The sequence below is a fragment of the Coregonus clupeaformis genome, chromosome 31, assembly GCF_020615455.1.
Source record: "Coregonus clupeaformis isolate EN_2021a chromosome 31, ASM2061545v1, whole genome shotgun sequence".
Taxonomy (NCBI): domain Eukaryota; kingdom Metazoa; phylum Chordata; class Actinopteri; order Salmoniformes; family Salmonidae; genus Coregonus; species Coregonus clupeaformis.
The window spans coordinates 35,676,357-35,700,354 of record NC_059222.1 but is presented as its reverse complement, the minus strand read 5'-3'; the positions used below and the strand labels follow the sequence as shown (position 1 = coordinate 35,700,354).

Here is a 23,998-nt window from a genome sequence, read left to right as displayed (position 1 = left end):
CTTACATTAATTACATTTAATGAGCCCAAGCCCAAAAATCCAATACATATATGATATAGGCTACTGCAAATTACGCACGACAGAAAAACATAAAAGCCCATAGATGTAGCTAGCTATATGCTCTCTTGGGTAAATAAATGAAACTAGCTCCAGTAGGCTAATCTTTTTGAGTGTGAACTGTATTACTGTATTGCATTGTATTATATGGACTGAAATTACACATAGTTCAAGCCATGATAAAGCTGAAGAGAACATGTGATTCTGGTGCAGCACATCTGGCCTACAAAGTTACAAGTATAGGATAGTGAATTAGGCGTATTTATATAATTAGTAGGCTGATGCATATATACACCGTTCATAAAAATTCCCCTTATGTTATTAGCCTACCTCCTGTTTCACTCTCTATTGTTGCTTCATTCCTTCTTCGCTTTCAACAGTTAAGGACAACGAAACTTATTTCATTTATCTTAAATCATTCTAAAAGACATCCTTGAATAATATAGGACTAAAATTAGAGAGACGCTTTCACTTCTCTTCACGAAGATTGAATGGTTATGGGTCTGAATAAATAACTGCTATATCCTACCGCCATCGCGCGTTCACTCTTCTTTCAAACTATCCATGAGTTCTATTGGCTGCAGTATTTAACACTCAGCAAAAAAGAGCTTGCGTCCCTCTTCGAATAGTCTATTGGTATAAGAAATGCTTTAAAAAAATGTGGTCCAGCAAGCTATTCTAGTCTAGCTTTTCCTGCATGGGACTCCAAGAGCTAAGGAGCGTTTTTTAAGGAGAGGCCAGCAGAGCACAGGTGTTTTTGCATATTGCGCAAGAGACAGAGGCTATAAATTAGAAGCTTATTATGTATAACCCATCATTAATTAGCTAAATATAAGACTAATACTGCATTGAATGTATTACCTGGAAGAGGTAGGCTATGACATCAATATATAGGGCTATATATAAATCTAGAACAGGATTATCTATTTTCGATGCAATTTGAATGGAGGTGATGGAGAGAGAGAAAGACTGCGAGAGAGTGTTCTCGCGTGCACTGATTTAAAGCAACGATATTCGAGTGATAGGCTGTTTTAAAACTCTGCACCTGCAATTTAAAAAAGTATAATCTTTACAATAAAAAAAAACAAGGTGACCCCCGAAAGCCAGATGGAGATAAATTAGATGCGCATTCGGTCTTAATATTACTGTATCAAAGGCTATGCTTCAGCAAATGTAGGCCTACCATGATGAGATGATAGGGTCTACATGCATTGTGAACTGCGCTCCATACTGAGATGGTCGGTCTGTCCCCACTCTGAGCATTGATTCATCATGCAGAGGCCGTAGAGAAGCCAGATTTAGACATTACATATTATTTAACAGTTCCATTTTACGCCATGCTGTTCATATAAATAATTTATTATAATTTACCCGTTTCTCGCAGTTATTTATCCTGGGAAAAGGGAGTGGTTTTGGGCGGTAAATCCCAGTAAATCTCGGTAACCGGGTTCCCGCCATTCAACCCTAGTGTGCAGTACAGTAGGGTAGTGAATCTGCTGGTACCTTGTTCTACAGGCTGTGGCGGCAACCTCTTGACAGTGAGGAAGAGGTTACTTTTCATCAAATCTATTACCAGTACAAGTGTGTCTGCTGGGTCAGTCTACTACCAGCACTAGTGCATCTGCTGGTACCTTGTTCTACAGGCTGTGGCAGAGGCTTCTTGACAGTGAGGTCGAGAGGCGAGTCCTGGTCAGCCATCAGCAGCTTGGAGAGGACAGGGTTCTGGCTGGGTACGGAGGCGGTCGCAGTACCACCGGGGCTGGCAGCAGGGGGCACCGTGGGCAGCGAGGGGGGAGGAGGCAGGCTTTGGTCTGGGTGGGGAGCAGGCCTGGGAGCGGAGTGGCTGTCCTGAGAAGAGGAGCTGGTTTTTGAGGTATATTCTGCAGCAAACTGGCGGATCATCCTCTGCATTATCTCCAGAGCCACTACTGGAATATGCGGGTCTGAGAAGCTGGGGACATCTGAGGGAGGGAGAGGGAAAAATAACGTTACAAAGATATCTGTAGAGACAGTTGACCCTAAAGCCTGTGAGCGAAAGCCATCTCAATCATAGCAACAGTTTTCTCAAATGTAACTAAGAACACATATGGTCCACTTCCAGACATAGCCTATTCCTGTTAGATGTTCCTGTCGATACACAATCTTACAGAAATTACTGTAACAAACACTGTTCTTGGTAAGTGAAGACGTACCTTTTTTGTAGAGGACTGCATTAAGGAATTCCTCTGCTTGTTTCTCGAGTCTGCTGATCTTGGTCTGGTCTTTGACCAGCAGGGGTTTAGCCCCGCTCTCCAACCCCTGGTTGCTCAGGCCAACTAAGTGCTCCTGGGAGAAGAGAGAAACAGAAACACAGCTTAGTGACGGAGAAACAACTGGAATAGCACCTTAGCAGTAGCATTGACATGCTGTGGCATATGGTAGACATGAACTTAAGCAATAACGCCCGAGGGGGTGTGGTATATGGCCAATATACCACTGCTACATGCTGTTCTTACGCACCACACAACGCGGAGTGCCTTAGCCGTGGTATGTTGGCCATATACAGCAAACACCCGAGGTGCCTTATTGCTATTATAAACTGGTTACCAACGTAATTAGAGCAGTGAAAATAAATGTTGTCATACCCATGGCATATGCCTGATATACCACGGCTGTCAGCCAATCAGCATTCAGGGCTCGAACCAACCACTTTATAAAAAATATAGAAATACCTTTGCTGCATGAGAGACCTGATGTGGCATATGACAAATTAATATAACATCATCTTGGTGAGTGTCTTCTAAGAGCACCTGTCATCATCTTCATTATACAGACCCCTACACGGTGCTCATACCAGTGGATCTCTGGAAAGGTTATTGAATAATTGCAGCAGATTTGTCACAGCGCAAGCTAAGGATGTGCTGTGTGGGTTAGCAGAATGCTTGTGGTAGATCGAAGATTCCCCTAACCACAGATCTAGGATCAGATTACCCCCAACCCCTATGGTAACCTTAAAGGAGCAGTGCCGTTAAATACATGATTTCCCAGTTTTTTTAAATGATATTTCCAAACTATGAGGTCAAAATAACTCTGAAATTGTGAAAATGATGATATGCCCCTCATGTGTAAGAGCCGTTTGAAAAAAATGCCTCGAATGCATGGGGGCTTTAACCATTAGGGAGATCAAAAATATTTGACCCTGGCCTGTATCTGTAGTTAGGGGCAATGTCTATGTTCTCCTAGATCAGGGGTTCCCAAACCTTTTCACCCAGGCCCCCCTTCCAGCATTGGGGAACATCCGCACGGCACGTCTATTTCTACGTACAGAAGCACTGTTTATGACAAACGGTTCACACCCCTCTTGTTGGCGGAGATCAAATTTAGCATGTTTAAAGCTTATTTACTGTAATTCTACACATTTTGTCGTCATGGGGTTCAGATAATTATTTTCAGATTTATAGCACATTTTCGTGCAATTCTCTACATTTTGCCATGTCTAATGTGTATTCGTGTGATATTTGAGGAACTCAAACATTACAACAAAATCTATGGGCTAAAAAAACTAACTAAAAAACGTTAACAGACATTTCTGACAAGTTATAAATAGCTCTCAATGACTGACATGACAAGAGGAAAACTGATGACGCACTACCCAATTTCTAAATTGCACCTTGTGCATTCTACTATTACAACTTTCAAGAGTAAGCTGAAAGCCGGACAGAGTTCCTAGATGAGTACAGTAGGCAGGAGGTACGGGAGGATGAGCAGTTTGTTCTTTTTATTTATCTTTATGTGCAGATCTGCTTTATTGGACACAGCTCTGCTTCTCTATAGGCTAAGGTCCAGTTGCTGGGTGAAGTTTCAGCAAACCTCCCTCCAATCCGCCTCCATTAGATTCTATACAGTATGTATGGCCTTCAAATACAAATCTGGCCTCAAAGCCAGTTCCATGTTTCAGAATACTAACAATTCATAACACAGTCTAGTTCCTCAAGGTCTGAATGTGCTCTGAAACGTTCTCCCTTTCAGAATAAATGAGGCTATAGCTACTTCCTCTAGGTCTCTTTCAGAATAATACCTATTCATACAGCCTAGTCCTAGTTGTTCCACATTCAGTTTTGAAGGTGCTTCTTTGTAACCTTCTCTCTTTCAAAAATATTAATACCACTTCACTGCAGATAGGTACATTTACAACAGTTGTGAGAGAGACTGTTGAATGATTCAATTTCTAATCATCTAATCATTCAATCAAAAACAAGAAGGTGTTTCTAAATGACAATATTGCTGCTGCTTTTGTAGTGTGACAATGCACCAGGCATACTCAACTAGGGGTGGAACAGCAGAAGACAGAATAGAGGAAGAGAAATATGTGAAAAGAAAAGTCGTTACCTTGACTTTGTCTCGTCTTAAGCAACAGAACAGGCAGTTCTCGTCAAATGACCAGTCTGACACGCCTTCAGGCTCACAGTCTGTGGATCCAGGAGAAGAGACATTTTAGAAAGGAAAGGACGGGGTATGGTGCAGTATGACAAAAGACATCTAAGATGGTGGTGAAAAACAAGGCAACAGAAGAAAACCTCTAGAAATCTTGGCTACATTGACACAGTTCACTAGACTTATAAGGATCACAGATGTCAGACTCAACCACTTATTGTAGAAAGACAAAACATGAGTAGACATTGACACACTAACAATTGACTGGTAATACAACAAGTATTTTCCAGTGAATGTGATTCCTAAGTTATATGACTATATTATGCACAATATTCACAACTGATTGTTTGGTTGCTTACATGAATACCTAAAATGAGATTAGAGCAGGGTTTCCCAAACTCGGTCCACGGGACCCCAAGCGGTGCATGTTTTGTTTTTTGCTCTAGCACTAGACAGCTGATTCACATAATCAACTCATCATCAAGCTTTGATCATTTGAATCAGCTGTGTAGTGTTAGGGCAAAAACCAAAACGTGCACCCCTTGGGGATTCATTTAAGAGTCATGGGGAGGGTGAATTTAGAAAAGATTAAGGACATGTACAGACACAAGCTCAAGGAATTCATCTCAGACCATTAACACAAAGAAAGTTACCAAATGGGGTCAGTGACCGCGAATTGGTGCATGGTTGGTCGGTTGCCATGGAAATCCATTTGCTTTGAGTCCTACTAACCTCCAGCAAAGAGCATACCTTAATAATTGAGTACGATAATATACCAAGTCAGAGGCGTTGGGCAGTTTCATATTGATTCACTGTTGAACTAGGTCTAGAGGGCCTATTAAATCATCTATATTAAATAGAGAAATAAAGAATGTCTGATGGAATAGGCTTTCATGGTCAGGTTATCATCAACCACTCTCCAAAGTTCATATTGTCTTCTCAATCTTCTATAAGCAATGTGTTACATTAACATAAAATCCAATATTTGTTTTATATAAATGAACTCCGGTCTTCATAAAGTATAGAAATTAAGAATAGGTAGTAATATTTAATTCAAATTGGTAACATTATTGTCAGAAGAGAGAGCACATTTGAGTTCTATGGTTTGTTGAGCACAAGAATGCGTTCTTGCAGTACTAGGAGGTTTTTGACTCCTAGACACACAGGCTGCGTTTACACACATACAATATCTTTCCCCAAAAGAGCTGATCTGTATGGTCAAAAGACCAATTAGTGGAACAAAAATCTGAATTGGGCTGCCTGTGTAAGCGCAGCACAAGTTCACTCCTGGTGATTATGACAAATTGAATAGAGCCCCGATTCTTCTAGTTCTAGCTGAAGTCCCGTTTTATTTTTGTAACCCAACTAACTTCCCCATCATTTTCTTGGTAGGGATCGTATTGTTCTTTTGCTTCAAACCAACACAAATGGTATTGTAGTCCCGTCTAGTCGTTTACAGCTCTCAAGCAGAAGTCGTCAAAACCCCAAATAACGCCTTTCATTGTGTCAGTAAATGTCTAAAATAACTGTACTGGAACTTTACATTGGCTCCAAACTCCAACTTCATATGTAGACAAAGCATGCCTCTCTTTCCAGTGGCCAAGAGAACTGTCTCACAGGGAGGAGTGAATGTGGAAGTGTACCACATGGTACAATAGCACTGCATTGTAAATAGGCCTACTGAATACTTAGGCCTGCACCTCTTGACATGTTGGACTCTGGAATTGTTACAAAAATCAACGCAGGCTTCAGTTCAGGAGTCTTGGAACAACTATTTGTAGTTATGAATGGGATGGACATCATTTAGGTTTTAATGAGCGTAACTGTGATGATGTTGGTTTGTGTGTCAGTCAGTGCAACATATGGACTCACCTTTAAATAACGTTAGGTCCTCCACCAACCCCGACCCAAACAACCCTTCTAGAATGCTCTCAAAACCTGTGGAAACAGAACAATGCATCCCATGAATAAACAGAACATTTCATAAACACACGAATCGCCAAAATGCGAATTCTACAAGTGTGGAATTTTAAACCATTGGAGGCCCAAAAACATGTGGACTACAGTTTCTCTGAAGATGTGTCCCATTGCATTCACTGGAAATGTATGATAGAGTAAGTACACATAGGCCCTAGTCTTCTGCCAATGGGCCCAATTGTCCCTTCGCTAAGCCTTGATTATTGTTGCAACCTCTGACATTTTCCTAGAAAGCCCAATTCCCCATTCAACCACTGGCGAAATCCCCTCACAATGATCTCAAACACAATGAAATTAAACACAGACTACCCCTTGCTAATCAGGAAACTCTTGGGTATTCTGTGGAGGACTGTCATTACAATTGCTTCACAGGAACCTGGTAAAATTATGTTTGTAGTGTAGCTAGCCACTAAATGGCTCCGAATTCCCTGTCAGCATGCCATCAAAGCTATATATGTTTTAATCTTTATTTAACTAGGCAAGTCAGTTAAGAACAAATTCTTATTTACAATGACGGCCTACACCGGCCAAACCCGGACGACGCTGGGCCAATTGTGCACCGCCCTATGGGACTCCCAATCACGGCCTGTTGTGATACAGCCTGGAATCGAACCAGGGGGTCTGTAGTGACTCCTCAAGCACTGAGATGCAGTGCCTTAGACCGCTGCGCCACTCGGGAGCCCTATAACCACGTTTTGGAGCCAACTAGTGCTCTCAAATCGCATCCTGATGTCGACAGCAGATGGGAGTCGTATTCATAACATTGTTAACTTAGTTAACTAATATAACATGCTATATTAAGTGGCTAGTTAGCGTTAGCAACGTTTGGTGGGCAATGAGACAGCGCTAGCTAACCAGCTTAGCTAGCAAACAATGTAACAAAAGTATAATTTTGGATTCGAAGGGTCATTAAAATGTAGCTTTCCTCCAAAATGTCAATTACTGGGAATCTTTGACATTCTCAGTGATCAAACACCAATACCTTCTATATACGCCTAGCTAGCCTAATTCTCCACAACCACACAGACTTTCCATTTCATCTTGAAGCCCCCCCTCAACAAATCTAAAAAAACACACACATTAAAACAGAATGCACGTACATTTAGACTTTAACGATATAACAGGCACAAGGGTCTGCCAGTTGCCAAGCAAGAAACACTACACAGTTGGGTGTGTTAACATGTTGGGGCAACGGTCAGAGGAGAGGGATGGGTAAAATATACTCTCCTGTACTTCAGCCCTGGGGTCTGTCAGTCAGCAAATACTACTACTACTACTACTATCCGTCCTGTCCAACATCAGACTGCTCTGGACATACTGTACTGATCAAAGGCAACGGGACACACACACTAGGGCTATGACGATTGGGTAACGATTGTCATAACTGTCATTTTTGTAGAAAAAAATAATGTTGAGCTTGTAATGAATCTTCAACAAATTTGCTACGACATACTTAGCATAATGAGTACCACACAGCTTTGGTCTCAAACGTGAATGGTTTTGAACGCTTGGAATGTTTGAAAATGAAGCTTTTCCTCCCGATCGTGACGTTCTGCTCGTAAAATAATTACCAACCTTAGCCTACCCTCTTCATGTAAAAATTAAAAACATATACTGGGTTAACTTATCAACATGAAAATAAAATGTTACCCCCTAAAATGAATATATTAACAATTGACAAAATATATTTTTTTGTTCAAGGTTCTTATCCATGATTGTTGATTACACAATTATTGTGCCAGCACTGACTGACTGACACACGATTAGTAGGCTAGGCTATATACTGAACACAAGACCCTTGTCTCAACCTCTAAAGTCACAGCTGGAGTTAGTTCACTCACCTATAGAGACAGAGTGGTCGTCTCACTTGGCTGAGCACCTTTCACTACAAAACATATGATAAGTATCCAAGCAGCCTTGTGCAAGTCAATGTACTACATCCTAAACTACATGGTTAATCCCATTGATACGGCAAAGAGGTCAGAGGCAACATCCCTCCACTTGACAACCACACAACATGGCCTTGTAAAGACCCTCACCATAGCTCCAAAACCCACACAATATGCCCTTGTAAAGACCCTCACCATAGCTCCAAAACCCACACAACATGGCCTTGTAAAGACCCTCACCATAGCTCCAAAACCCACACAATATGCCCTTGTAAAGACCCTCACCATAGCTCCAAAACCCACACAATATGCCCTTGTAAAGACCCTCACCATAGCTCCAAAACCCACACAATATGCCCTTGTAAAGACCCTCACCATAGCTCCAAAACCCACACAATATGCCCTTGTAAAGACCCTCACCATAGCTCCAAAACCCACACAACATGCCCTTGTAAAGACCCTCACCATAGCTCCAAAACCCACACAACATGCCCTTGTAAAGACCCTCACCATAGCTCCAAAACCCTTACATGCAGGATAAAAATAAAAAAAAAACATTAGGTTGTATTTAGGCTAATTGTCGTTTACCATTATGTTGTTTTGGTACAATGGCAAATCGAGGACAGAGTTGCTGCATAGGCTGTGTAAAGGTATGTCCATTTTTAGTAGTCTACTCTACTAGGATAAAATCAACATGTTGTCATTTGCTTATTTATGTAGCCCAAGTCACACTTCCTAAACACTTTCCACAAGTTATGTTACCGGAAGATACTGTGACAGTACACAACATGTTGTTAGTCCATTTAAAAATACTCATACTTACTAATGTTTCCACGAGCGGAACGAACCTACGATCCAAGTCATCAACCCAACTCGCCACCCATTCTCTTCTTCAACCAGTCAGAGTCATTAGTTTAAAACCACTTTTAAAATCCTCCAATTCCAACCACCTCCTCAAGAACGTGAAAAAATAAACTGGTAGCCTAAACAAAAAAAGAGAAGTGGTCAAATCTAACCAATCAATCCAGCTAGAGCAGAGTTCTTCGGTTTCTGGGTTAGTGCACAGGACTTAACCTAGCCATCACTTACAACCTTGCCTCGCTCCCATTCCCCCAATTACAACCCCCTACTTCAGAACAAAACATGAGGAAAAAGTAATAAAGTTGTAAAATACAGCTATAGCCCTTAGCTGAAGCAGGTGGAATGAGCCGTTTCTGTGTTAACAGGACTTCATCTGCAGCAGCTAGCTAACCCAACCATCCAATCCCATTTCGGGAACATTTCAGAGGCAGAGAATGAGATGGAGGGAGAGAAAATAGGTCATCCACTTTGGTTTGACAGATCAGAGGCATTAAATCAATCCGCTGTTCAGGAATTCATTTCAGGGCATTTAAACATGAGACAGTGACCCACTATTAAAAAGGTGCTACACATATTTTATTATATTTTTTTTGCATTGTAACTTCAGGAAATGTCCATAATATATCTGTCGCTAATAGTGGAATGATAGTGTTTCACAGTATTATTTACCCGCAAGTGATGTGATTGACTGAGGAATTTGCCTATTGATTTCTCTTCCGGCGGAGCCACATCTGTTGTCAAACTGGGAAAGCTAGTGGAAATCAGTAATTTCCTAGTTGCTAAAATTCTACACTGTTCACTCAATTTTAGTTGGTGAGAAAACAAGCGCTGAATAGTGTAGGACATCAGTGTACCATCTAAATTGTTGTGAAATATCTTTTAAAATATCATTTTTACAGCTGTTTGAAGCTGGTGGACCAAAACTAAAGTTACTTTCAGTTTTGGTCCACCAGCTTCAAAACAGAAGTTTTGGTCCACCAGAGGTTGTTTTCGCACATAAACTGAAATTGAGTGAACAGTGTAGAATTTTAGCAGAAAAGAAAATGACAGAGCGATTTCCACTAGATAACACGGCCACAAAGTCAGACCAGCTTTCCCAGTTTGACAACAAACGCTGTTCCGGCGGGAGAAATCAATAGGTGGATATCACAGCCAATCACAACACTGGCGGGTTCCACAATATATACTATGACAATTTTCTGAAATTACAATGCTAAAATTCCCCCAAAAATGCTATGTCTAGCACCTTTAAAAGGGCTGTCAGTATCAACACACAACAGGGTGCTAGAACACTAATAACCACCACAACTACTGGGCTATATAACACAGAAACAATTTTTGATAATCAGGAGACTTTATACCTACTTTAAAAAGAGGTGATCAATCATACCCACAACAATAATGATTTTACTAGGATTAGGCCTAATAGCAACACCTAGGTTAATAAAGACAATTCTGAAGAAACTCAATATACTTTATTTGCCCTGTCTTCCTTGCAGAATTGTTCAAGCTCAGTCAAATTGCATGGTGACCGCTCATGGACTGCACTCTTCAAGTCATTCCACAGATTCGATGGGATTTAAGGTCGGGGCTCTGACTAGGCCACTCAAGGACATTCACCTTCTTGTCCTTCAGCCACTGTACGGTTGCTTTGGCGGTGTGCTTTGGGTCATTGTCATGTTGAAACGTGAACCATCTTCCCATTTTCAACTTCCTGGCAGAGGGCTGCAGGTTCTCCTCAAGAAACTGTTAGTATTTTGCACTGTCCATTTTCTCTTCTATCCTGATAAGTGCTCCAGTCCCTGCTGAAGAGAAACACCCCCACACGAGGATGCTACCACTGTAGGCATGGTGTTCTTTGGGTGGAAAGACGTATTGGGTTTTCGCCAGACATATCGTTTTGCGTTCAGGCCAAAAAGTTCAATTTTGGTCTCATCTGACCAGAGCACCTTTTGCCACTTGGCCTCGGAATCTACAATGTGCTTAAACGAGACTTGATGTTGCCTTTTTTGAGGAGTGTTTTTTTTCTTGCCACCCTCCCATAGAGGCCAGATTTGTGGAGCTCTTGTGATATTGTGGTCACATGCCACATTGACAAGTCTTGTCCATAAAGGCCTGAAGCTCCTTCAATGTTGCCATTGGCTTCTTGGTAGCCTCTCTGATCAGTCTCCTCCTTGCCCGGTCATCCAGTTGGGAGGGACGGCCTGATCTATGCAGGGTCTGGGTGGTGCCATACGCCTTCCACTTCTTAATAATGGTCTTAACTGTGCACCGAGGGATAGATAAAGCCTTTGAAATCATTTTATATCCATCCCCTAACCTGTGCCTTTCCACAACTTTCTCGTAGATCTTTTGAAAGTACCTGTCCGCCCATAGTGGATTCTTTGCTTTGAGTTGCACTACTAGTCCTCTATGAACAACTGCTTTTATTCTGAACTAATCAAAGTCACTACAATTGATCACAGATGGAAGCCAATTAGCTTGATTTTTGTTTTTTTAATCCCCAGTCAAGAGGCAAAAAGGAGACCCCTTTTTGCCTCTTGCCAGGCCGTCATAGTAAATAAGAATTTGTTCTTAATTGACTTGCCTGGTTAAATAAATAACGTAAAAACGCTAGAGACACTGATGGTGTTAATATAGGCCTATAGTTCAGCCGGTGGTCCCATATCAAAATGAAAGTAAATTGTTGACCATTAGGAATGGCAGGATTCTGGATGAACCATACAAAATGCCAGTATCTTATTCAAACAGACTGGTAAAGTGAGCCAATATCACATAGTGTAGCTAAATGTTGATGTGTTTCGTAAGGGACCACACACACCGCACAAAATGGTGATCTGTCGTTCATTCGGCGCGATGTGTTTTAGGGACCACCCCGCTGGTGGAAGTCAGACTGCTGTCATTTTCTCACGATTTTATATGTAGAATCAGTTTGCACCCGGACAGCAAATTACAGCCGGCACTCTGTTCAGAGGTCCTAAGTACTCTCGGCCGGCAAACGCCACTGTTGTCCGTGCCTTAAAGGAAAACTTCACCCAAATACTATTTTTGTATTTGTTTCATTAGTCCATTGATGATATAGTCCCAAAATGTTTTGCATGTATGCATTCAAGTTTTCAAGATACAGAACTTTCAAAACACAGAAATACAGCCGGCTGTATTTCTGTATTTTGAAAGTTATACTGAGACCAACTCTCCTACTGAGACCAACTCTCCTACATCACAAAAGGCGGTTGTGTATAAGATCACTTAGGCTAAATGTTACATGAGCTCCTGAGTGGTGCATATAAGCTATAATGTAGGAGTGCATGAAAACAGTTAAGCTACTATGAGGAAGCAGCTGCAGCATGTCTGTCTGTAGTTACCATGCAGCTACACAGTGTGCTCACCACTCAATCTCCCTTAGCCTTCTCCTACCTATATCTCTAACCAATCAGGGTTGAGGATGTGGGCAGAGATTTGGAGTGACACCCTCTCCCCTCCCAGAAGCACTTAACTACTGAAATCCCCTTTTAGTAAAGCTCTGGGTAGTAGTTCCCCTTAGGTACAGATCTAGGATCAGTTTAACCCCCCAAATCTTAATCTAAACTATTTAAGGGAAACCTATAAATGGGACCTCGGATGAGTGTCTACGGGCAACTTTATCCTAATCTAAAAGACTGGACTACCACAATAAGCTAACTACTAATACAGAAACGATAATACTGGTTAAGTGAGCTTAAAATTCACAAGATACTAGGCTACAGGCTGTCACTGTATAGGCTGCTATCAGCTTCTTTGGGCATGTAGCCTAATGAATGACATACTGCGTTGATGAGACTACGGTTCTGAACATTAGGCCTACAGTTACATATTCATCAGATAAGTACTGAGGGAAGAGGTTGTGAGTCAAAAGTTATTGTTGGTTAACAGAGTAATTACCTACTTAAACTCAGTTTCATTGTGTAACTTCCTCTAAATGAAAACAGGAAGTGGTATTTACAGTGCATTCGGAAAGTAACAATCAGACCCCTTGACTTTGTTACAGCCTTATTTTTTTTATCTACACACTGACAAAGCAAAAACACGTTTTTAGAAATGTATGCAAATGTATAAATACAATATCACATAAGTATTCAGACCCTTTACTCAGTACTTTGTTGAAGCACCTTTGGCAGTGATTACAGCATTGAGTCTTCTTGGGTATGACGCTACAAGCTTGGCACACCTGTAGTGGGGGGGTCTTTGAATTTTGGGTGTTGTGATGGTACGTGTGTCGCAAACCATTGTGGTTTGCTCTTTTAAGGGTGGGAGTGTTACGGATACAAGTATCCTGTGTCTGTTTGTGTTTTTCCTCTCCTTCTGCCCTAATCACAGGTGTCCTGTATTTTCAGGCCTCTCCAGGAGATGTTCGATCGGTTTCAATTCCGGCTCTGGCTGGGCCACTTAAGGACATTCAGAGACTTGTCCTGAAGCCACTCCTGCATTGTCTTGGCTGTGTGCTTCGGGTCGTTGTCCTGTTGGAAGGTGAACCTTCACCCCAGTCCGAAGTCCTGAGCGCTCTGGAGCAGGTTTTCATCAAGGATCTCTATACTTTGCTCCGTTCATCTTTCCCTTGATCCTGACTAGTCTCCCAGTCCCTGCCCCTGAAAAACATCCCCACAGCATGATGCTGCCACCACGCTTCACCGTAGGGATGGTGCCAGGTTCCCTCCAGAAGTGACGCTTGGCATTCAGGCCAAAGAGTTCAATCTTGGTTTCATCAGACCAGAGAATCTTGTTTATCATGGTCTGAGAGTCTTTAGGTGCCTTTTGGCTGTCATGTGCCTTTTACTGGGGAGTGGCTTCCGTCTGGCCACTCTACCGTAAAGGCCTGAATGGTGGAGTGCTGCAGAGACGGTTGTCCTTCTGGAAGGTTCTCCCATCTCCACAGAGGACCTCTGGAGCTCTGTCAGAGTGACCATTGGGTTCTTGGTCAACTCCCTGACGAAGGCCCTTCTCCCCCGATTGCTCAGTTTGGCCGGGCGGCCAGCTCTAGGAAGCGTCTTGGTGGTTCTTCCATTTAAGAATGTTGGAGGCCATTGTGTTCTTGGGGACCTTCAATGCTGCAGACATTTTTTGGTACCCTTCCCCAGATCAGTGCCTCGACACAATCCTGTCTTGGAGCTCTACGGACAATTCCTTCGACCTCATGGCTTGGTTTTTGCTCTGACATGCACTGTCAAATGTGGGACCTTATATAAAACAGGTGCGTGCCTTTCCAAATCATGCCCAATCAATTTAATTTAGCACAGGTGGACTCCAATTAAGTTGTAGAAACATCTTAAGGATGATCAATGGAAACAGGATGCATCTGAGTTCAATTTCGATTCTAATAGCAAAGGGTCTGAATACTTATGTAAATAAGGTATCTGTTTTTTTAAAGAAATGTGCCTACATTTTTAAAGAAATCTGTTTTCGCTTTGTCATTATGGGGTATTGTGTGTAGATTGATGAGGAAATGTTTTTATTTAATCCATTTTAGAACAAGGCTGAATGTGGAAAAAGTCAAGGGGTCTGAATACTTTCTGAATGCACTGTAAATGGAATAACCTGAGTGACAAGGCATCGGTCCAATAACAGACTAGCTTTGCAGTGAAGGAACCACCCACTCATTCAAATTACATAATCCTTGGCATCATCAATGCCTGCCAGGCAAGTCCAATCCCCCAGCAAGCCCAGAAACCTACAGATAAAAACACACATGGAGAAATATACACGTGTAACAAAGCTTATGTCAGTGTGTGTGTGTGCCTGCCTGTGTGTTAGAGTTGTGACAAATGGAGAAAAAAAAAATTAAACTGCAATCTACATCGCGCTTCCCACAGAGAGACAATTGTATCATTTATGCTGCTGTTGCTTTTCGCAAGAGTGGCACATGTAGCTTGTTGTTATCCAATCACAAGTCATCAAACCGGCACTAGGCTACAGTCGGAGCTAGTCTTTGTGTGGAAGGTTATTAGGAGATATCTAGCCTAATCAATGGAAGATGGAATTAAAATGACTGAACTCAAAGTTAACATGGACAGGCTACAACACCAAGAGCCAACAGGTAAACTGCTACTTAATGATCTTAAATTTAGTTTTTGTTATTTACTGTAGGATTTGGAAGGGGAGAAAACGCACAGTTCAAGTTGTGGTCTCAATTAGCATAGCTAGCTAGCTTAAGTAGCTTCTCTCTTTGATGCAGTCAAGACGGGTACTATGTAATCAAATGAGATAAATAACTAGCAATAAGTTAGTCTACTTGGTTACCACCTCTCTCCCCCCGTCACTTACATTGATGCTCTGCTCTGCTTCGAGCCTCTCGCTCTACCTCATGCATTACAGCTCCGGTTAATAAAGTAGCAATAAAAATAGCCTTTTCCTGCTAACGTTACAGCATTGTTGCGTTAGGTATTTGTATATATATTTTTTCACTTCATGGTGATGATCAGGACCTGTTAGTGGTAGTTGTGTAACTGCACTGTGATTTAAATGTTTTCAACATTCACAGCCCTAGTGTATGTGTGCGTATGAGTGTTTAGGGGTTGATAAGGGTGTTCGAGAGTTTCTTGCCGAGTTGACAGGAAAATGAAATCAGACTGATGATACTGGATAGTTATATTTCTGTGAGTGTGCGTGCGTGCGTGCATGGGGCAGCTTTGGCTTGATCATTTATGATGGCTGGATGATGGCATCAAAATAATCAGCCTACATATTTGAAACAATAGCAGCTATAGCAAGACTAGAGTCATTTCTATTTTAAGTCAATTGATTCAGTAGCCTATGTGAATCAAAATCCTATTCATGAATTTCAAAAGAAAAATAAGGGACTTTGAGGGCCTACTTTAAAATCCTGGCAATTTCTAAGCAGTGACATTAAGTGTCTAAGACCTTACACCACAGCTTGTTTGAGCTGGTGAAAATGTTACAACATCATGCACTGAGGCACATCTCTCCAAATGTTAATAGTATGCAAACATTTCATCATCAAGGTACAGCCTCTCCTCTCACTTAGGGGCAGTGTACTATGCTCCCTCCCTCTCCCAATCACTGTTCTCTACTCCAGACAGTGTACGGTTATGGCTGACATTTCCTCTCCCCTAAGCAGCCTTCAGAGAGAGCAACACAGAGGTGATCTTAACAAAAGCCAAATTGGGGAGCGTCTCTCCTTCAGCCTAGATCACCAGAAAGGAATCAGCATAACTAAAACACACACACAAGTGATGGTCTGGGGCCGGTCGTCATAACAACAGAGGACAACAATAAATCCGTTTTAGGGTCTTCTCATGCTTAAAAAGTAGCACTTGCTTTATAATATGATGTAAACTTTGTCATATAATGTTCACATGTAGCAGTGCAGCTGATCTTACACACACACAGCACAAAGGACATGCTAGAGCAAGGCTCAATGCAGATATAAAGTTCATGGCTACAGACACAGGGCCCAAGGAGAGATACAAAATGCTCTGACCATCAGAGCACACTAAAGCCAAGCATACAGGGCAAGGGGTACAGAGCAGCAATGATCCTAGCCTATGCTATATTGCTTAGACCCGAGAACAGCCTAATCGTGTAGCTAATACACAGATGGGATGGCGTATAGCTGCAGAATGCTGTGGTAGTCATGCTGGTTAAGTGTGCCTTGAATTCTAAATAAATCACAGACAGTGTCACCAGCAAAGCACCCCCACACCATCACAGCTCCTCCTCCATGCTTTACAGTGGGAAATACACATGCGGAGATCATCCGTGAACCTACTCTGCGTCTCACAAAGACACGGCTGTTGGAACCAAAAATCTCAAATTTGGACTCCAGACCAAAGGACAGATTTCCACAGGTCTAAATGTCCATTGCTCATGTTTCTTGGCTCAAGCAAGTCTCTTCTTATTGGTGTCCTTTAGTAGTGGTTTCTTTGCAGCAATTCAACCATGGGCTCCCGAGTGGCGCAGCAGTCGAAGGCACTGCATCTCAGTGCTTGAGGTGTCACTACAGACCCCCTGGTTCGATTCCAGGCTGTATCACAACCGGCCGTGATTGGGAGTCCCATAGGGCGGCGCACAATTGGCCCAGCGTCATCCGGGTTTGGCCGGTGTAGGCCGTCATTGTAAATAAGAATTTGTTCATAACTGACTTGCCTAGTTAAATAAAGGTAAAATATGCCTGATTCACACAGTCCCCCCTGAACAGTTGATGTTGAGATGTGTCTGTTACTTTAACTCTGAAGCATTTATTTGGGCTGCAATTTCTGAGGCTGGTAACTAATGAACTTATCCTCCTGTGGCGGTCCTCATGAGAGCCAGTTTCATCATAGCGCTTGATGGTTTTTGCGACAGCACTTTAAGAAACTTTCAAAGTTCTTGACATTTTCCGGATTGACTGACCTTCATGTCTTAAAGAAATGATGGACTGTCATTTCTCTTTGCTTATTTTAGCGGTTCTTGCCATAATATGGACCAAATAGGGCTATCTTCTGTATACCAACCCTACCTTGTCACAACACAACTGATTAGCTCAAACAAAACGCATTAAGAAGGAAAGAAATTCCACAAATTAACTTTTAATTAAACTGCATTCCAGGTGACTACCTCATGAAGCTGGTTGAGAGAATACCAAGAGTGTGCAAAGCTGTCATCAAGCCAAAGGGTGGCTATTTTTAAGAATTTCAAATATAAAACATATTTTGATTTGTTTAACACTTTTTGGGTTACTACATGATTCAATGTGTGTTATTTCATAGTTTTGATGTCTTCACTATTATTCTACAATGTAGAAAATAGTACAAATAAAGAAAAACCCTTGAATGAGTAGGTGTGTCCAAACTTTATATATAAACAAAGCCTTTATTACAGCAGACAAAACCATTGCATGCATACGTGAATTGTGGTTGATTTAGTGTTTAGGCTAATTATTCAAAGTACCCTTTGTTATTTCATTTAAAAACTAAAATGCTTGATTGCATTTCAAAGCATGAATGTATGCTGTGTGATGGCATGAACGAATGAATGATACATTTGCCTATATATTGAAATATAGGCCTAAGTAAGTTACGGTAATAAGACTAAACAGCATGCGCTCTTAGGCCTACAGCTCGATGGTGGTTATACAAAGCTACTATACAAAGCCTACTAAAGATAACGATATTACTTATTATTATAATGATGATCATAATTGTAATAATAAAAATAAGGATATCAAGAAAAAGGAGGGTATAGGAGCGAGAGCTGCGTGCATATTAAGTGTGACAAACAGGTGCTGTTAGATTACACGAAATCAGTAGGCTATTAAACAAAAACTCAAACAGGGAACAGAAGCAAGATCTGTCTTATTTCTGTGGATATATATGGATGATTTATAAAGCCATGCACATTTAACAGTTAGGCTATTGATTATAGACCTAATTAAATGTGGGTTTCCACTCTCCTCAATTTTCTTAGACAATTAGGCATGGGCTGTTTCCTCATCTCTGCTGCTGCTGCCTCCGCATTGTTCTCGATCCCAATATGCTGGTTAACTTTGCTAATATGCACATAGCAACATAGGGAATGGTGCCAATTCTACGGCACACTGAAGATTGTTTCAGAACTGCGGACAGTGACCAAATCCAACGTGGGAGAAAGCGCATGTTATAAAATAATATTAGATTTATTACTGTTGCACCATTATTTTTACATAATATAACCATATACAATTTCATTATCACGTCTTAAAGTGGACTGCACCACCACTGAGACAGGCGCCAATCCGACAGGTGTCTTGTGCACCATGAAAAAAAAATAAAAAATTGCGATTGCTCGACTAAAGAAATCCCAGTCGACCAACAGCCTATCAACCAAACAATCCACCAGTCGACTAAATGATTTCGCCTTTGGCTGCTGGACAATGAAATAATGTTGGTTTGAAAACCAATATAACATGAGAAAAATGCTGGTTTCAATGACATGAAATGTTTATTAAAAAGATCCCTCACCATTTTTATGGTCGTATTTTGGCTAGGCTACTTTGAAACAAGGTAAGACATGCTTCATTAAATTACATAAAAATGTCCAGGTTTTAAACAAGCCTCTGCTCAGATTCAAGGTGGGTGATGTGCGGTGCGCAACAGGCACTGTCCTTCACTCTCTGGTCTTGTGACCATTTGACCTGAACAAACCGTACCTTGAGTATGTCAGAATCAAGCCTTTGGAAATTAAATACCCTTCATTATATTTGTCTAACATGACTGGCGTTTAGCCTACATTTATGTAATTAAAAGTCTCATTAAAGTTTGGCTACATTTTTTGGCACCTCCCTCATGTCAGCATCGGTTTGGACATGAGGCTGTAGCCAATATGTATATCACCTTATTTTATGTACATTAAACATTTATTTGAATAATATTCCAGTGTTGGCTCTGATCGGAGTAATTGTTTGATATTGTGATGTGATTCTTTTTCCCAGACAATTTAAAATGTCCAACATCTTGAAGAACAATCTGGCCTTAATGGCCATGTAACTCTTATAATCTCCACTCGGCACAGCCAGAAAAGCACTGGACACCCCCCAGAGCCTGGTTCCTCTCCACAGCCAGAAAAGCACTGGACACCCCCCAGAGCCTGGTTCCTCTCCACTCGGCACAGCCAGAAAAGCACTGGACACCCCCCAGAGCCTGGTTCCTCTCTAGGTTTCTTCCTAGGTTCCTGCCTTTCTAGAGGGTTTTTCCTAGCCACCGTGCTTCTACATCTGCATTGCTTGCTGTTTGGGGTTTTAGGCTGGGTTCCTGTATAGCACTTTGTGACATCTCCTGGTGTAAAAAGGGCTTTATAAAGAAATGTTATTTGACTTGAAATGTATATTCTTGTCCGACATAAAAAATTAAAAACATATCCCAGACAAGCATTAATGTAGAGCCATGCACATGTCTTGTGTTATCATCAGGTGAATGATAATGGCAAGGAGAAGTAGTCAACATTCTAAAATGAATAGATTTGGGAGATAGTTTCATTATTTTGACCTCCCCACATTATAAATTGGAAGAGGAAGTGTCAACTCTAACGTAGCCTATTAGCTAGAAAAGGTAACTCCAAACACATTTTTGCTAAGAGCAGAGGAGTTAAACAAAGGTTAGCCATGTGTTGGTAAAACAGAATGTCCAAGTCAAGAAAGCTTACCAGCAGCACTTGCCGAACTGATAGGCTTTGAAAAAGGACCTGTGAATAGGCTATGTCAGATACTCCAATGAGTAATTAATTTGCTCAATATTAGGTGTTGAGAAATAAAGTTGACATTAATAGAAAGAAGATATTATCCTGTAGGTACGTAATTAAAAATTAATTTCTGTTTTTGCTAGCGAGTCATAAAAGCTTTTTTTCAAAATATTTTTTTTGCGGATCCCTAGGGAGCCGCGGCCCCCCGGTTGAATACCCTGGTGCTAAATGATACAAAGCAACCTAACCACGTACAATGCAGGCTACCTGTAAAAAGATGAAGAGCATCATTCCATTTCCTTTGTGAAAAGATACTGGTTATAATAAAGGATGATTGGTGGGTAAGGGGGGACTCTGCTTTCCATTAAGAAAATGCTTTAGCAGGGATGTGTGCTGAAGGCGTTGCCTGTTCATTCACAGAGAGAGCGAGAAATGGTTTCTTATGTAGGCCTAGTTATTGTGGAAATTCTGAAGAATTCTGCAAATTGGGCAGGGCTGCATAACTATGGATGAAGTATGATTTCATATAAGACTGATATAAGCAGTTTATTCAACGCATGATGATGAAACGGCTATACGGTTTATAACTGTTGTCAAATGGAACACATTTTCACTACTGTAAATATGTAGAGCCTGCGCACTGGTAGTCTAAGCACATCCCTCTGTAATAACACAGGCCCGGGTCACCCCAATGGAAGGAGAAGCTAGCCTACCTCTCAGAACAGGATCACAGAAGCACATCCACTAAACAACGTTTCCCTACCATTGTTTGTAGATGCCACAACAGTGTTTCCCTACCATTGTTTAGGCGGGGTGGGGTCCTCCACCTAGCCCTGAAGCCCCTAGCCCTAAAACACTCCTCTTCAAAAGGGAATCCTAAAGAATTAGGACTAGCCGTGGCTTCAGCTGAAAGCTCTATGGTTGTACAGAGACTGTGGCTTTGAGGAAGCCTTTCGACCCTGTCTGTAACAGAGAAAGACTAAATAAACACTGCACTATAACTCAGAACACTCAACATTACCACAGAGATCTAGAACTAGGCTACAACCCAATACTGGTGGGATTTTAGAGGTAGGCTACCTGCCTTGTCCTCTACCACAGCTCTGGGTTTGGGCGGTGCAGTGAAGTGTGATTCCAACTAGCCTGACTGAGTGTCACATCTAGCCTAATCCACAGCGATTTGTTACCCCGCTCCCTGCAGTAAAATAGGTCAGTTCAGTTGTCCCATCTGAAATTGGTAGAACCCCCCCTCCAATCAACTTTTTCTCCGCCATAGAATCTGTATTGGCTTTCCATGTTTCACTGGCGTTCATGGTTCTTGTTAGGCTATTCCAAACCATTTAGAATGCAAAACATTGCCAAAACAAGACAGAGGATTCATGTACAGTGAAGACACACACGTTTGCATACGGAGGCTGGTAGACACAGAAAGACAATAGTTTCTGCTGTTCTTTTGGACAATCACTCTCCTCTCCATGACTTTAGTGTTCACATGAAAACCACACAAAACATGGAACAAAATGTCAATTTCAGTTTGAGCAGGGCGGTGGTGCTACTCTCGTCTCTCCACCAAAAACCTAAACAAAAGCCTTGTGTTGTCTTGACTTTAGGTAATAATGGGGATGTTGTTATGATGTCTGCTCCCCAGGCCTCCATACTGTAGCATAGCAGCAGGGGAACAACAGGACAGTTGTGGGTCAAGGATGGAAGGCTGACCATAGCAAGAATGACCTTTCTGTTTCTCTTTCACCCACTCTCCCCCCTCCCTCTCTCTCTCTTCCCCTCCCATTGCACTGCATTAAAGATGCACTATGCAGAAATCACTCCTCCATTTCCTGGATGCTAAAATTTGAATAGTTTGCCTAATTTTAGTTTGTATGACAAAACTAGCAAGTATATTGTAGAGAATCATTGTACCATCTAAACTGCTGTGAAATATATTTTCCATAACCAAAAATATTGTATTTTCAGCTGTTTTAAGCTGGTGTACAAAACCGAAAGTAAAACTAAACTTAAAAACGGGAAGCATAGAAATAGTGCAAATTGAACAGACCTACCGCTTCTTGGACTTGATTTCAATGAGAACAAAATATTTTCTCCCGTTTCGTGCATGCTGAACTCAAGCTTGGCCAAATGCACTGTACAAGAACAGCAGAGAGTGAAACAAACAACACATTTGACCCACTTTCATTTTTTAAACATTTTTAGTCATTTAGCAGACGCTCTTATCCAGAGCGACTTACAGTTAGTGAGTGCATACTTTATTTTTCATACTGGCCCCCCGTGGTAATCGAACCCACAACCCTGGTCTTGCAAACGCCATGCTCTACCAACTGAGCTACATCCCTGCCGGCCATTCCCTCCCCTACCCTGGACCAATTGTGCGCCGCCCCATGGATCTCCCGGTCGCGGCCGGCTACAACAGAGCCTGGATTCGAACCAGGATCTCTAGTGGCACAGCTAGCACTGCGATGCAGTAGATGTACAAATTGTTGCAATTCTTTGGCCAGTATATTCAACTCCTTCTATAAGTAGGTGAGTCGGTCACTGAGAAATTGGGCCTGGTTATTTCCACAGGGCACACGTGCACACACACGGATACAAAGGCAGTTTAGGGGATTCTAATAGTACTTGAGGTGTAATCATTAGTCCAAACAACTAAAATAGTTTATTTTGGACAAATGCAGGCAGGCCCCTCCCGGTTTCGTTCCGTTTGCTTATGTTTAAGAAACATTTTGCAACAGAATCGGCATAATGAATACACCCCAGATTAGTAGGTAATTACAGGTAAGGTTGATGCAATGCCAAAAAAACTAATCCCACTTCTTGGAGCAAGAACACACTGATCCATAGGTGTTGCAAGTCAGTTTCAGACTAGTGGAGTAGAATACACATAATGTTGACAAACATTGCAGGAAATAAGAATTTAGTTTAGCCAAAAAGTGCTGCCTGACTAGCTTCGTTTCCAAGGAGCAAATTCCCCCCACTCAGAGGGTCTAACCTTACTTCCTCATTGCAGCAATGCGCGCTACCGAGAGATGATTTGGAGGAAAGCTCGTTGACCCCCGAGTATCGCCCTCCCCCAACCAAAATACAGTAAAATCACGCGGGAGCGCGCATCTCAATGAAACGGAATCTGCGCTCATTGGTCGAGGCATCATTCCTGTTCGGTTTGACACTCCCTCTACAACTAACAGTGCCCTTTAAACAAATTATAACTACAGAAAAAACCACAAATACACAGATAACAGATACATAAAAATGCATGAATAAATAGTAAACGTATAACATAGAGCCATGAAATTGCATTCCGATGTAAACAATATTACATTGCGCTCAACAGTGACTGTCGAGAGGAAATAGAACAGTTGAGGACAAAAAAAGTCGCTCTGTGTTGCCCCTGATGGTCACAGCCCGAATTTTAGAGCAACGTAGATAGCGAAGAAATGAACAAATACAGAAAATGGTACCTGAAAACCCACCTGTCCCTTCGGCGTGAATTTCTGAACATCCTTACCTACACAATGAATGAGTTTGTGCCGCCACGAATCAAGATCCTGCCGAAAGCCTCGCCTCTCGATCGTGCATTGCTGCCTCTTGCACAGACTCGCCAT

General features: G+C 41.7%; 1 protein-coding gene across 1 annotated transcript in view; it reads right to left on the bottom strand.

Annotated features, from left to right (window-relative positions):
* Positions 1-23,998, bottom strand: part of LOC121547091 (titin) — a 48,458-nt gene extending 24,460 nt beyond the window's left edge. The window contains exons 1-5 of the mRNA XM_045209725.1: positions 23,902-23,998; positions 6,343-6,408; positions 4,426-4,505; positions 2,250-2,382; positions 1,689-2,018 (exon numbers count right to left, since the gene is read on the bottom strand). Of these exons, the coding sequence (XP_045065660.1) occupies positions 1,689-2,018; positions 2,250-2,382; positions 4,426-4,505; positions 6,343-6,408; positions 23,902-23,998 (706 nt within the window). The remainder of the gene's footprint in view (positions 1-1,688; positions 2,019-2,249; positions 2,383-4,425; positions 4,506-6,342; positions 6,409-23,901) is intronic.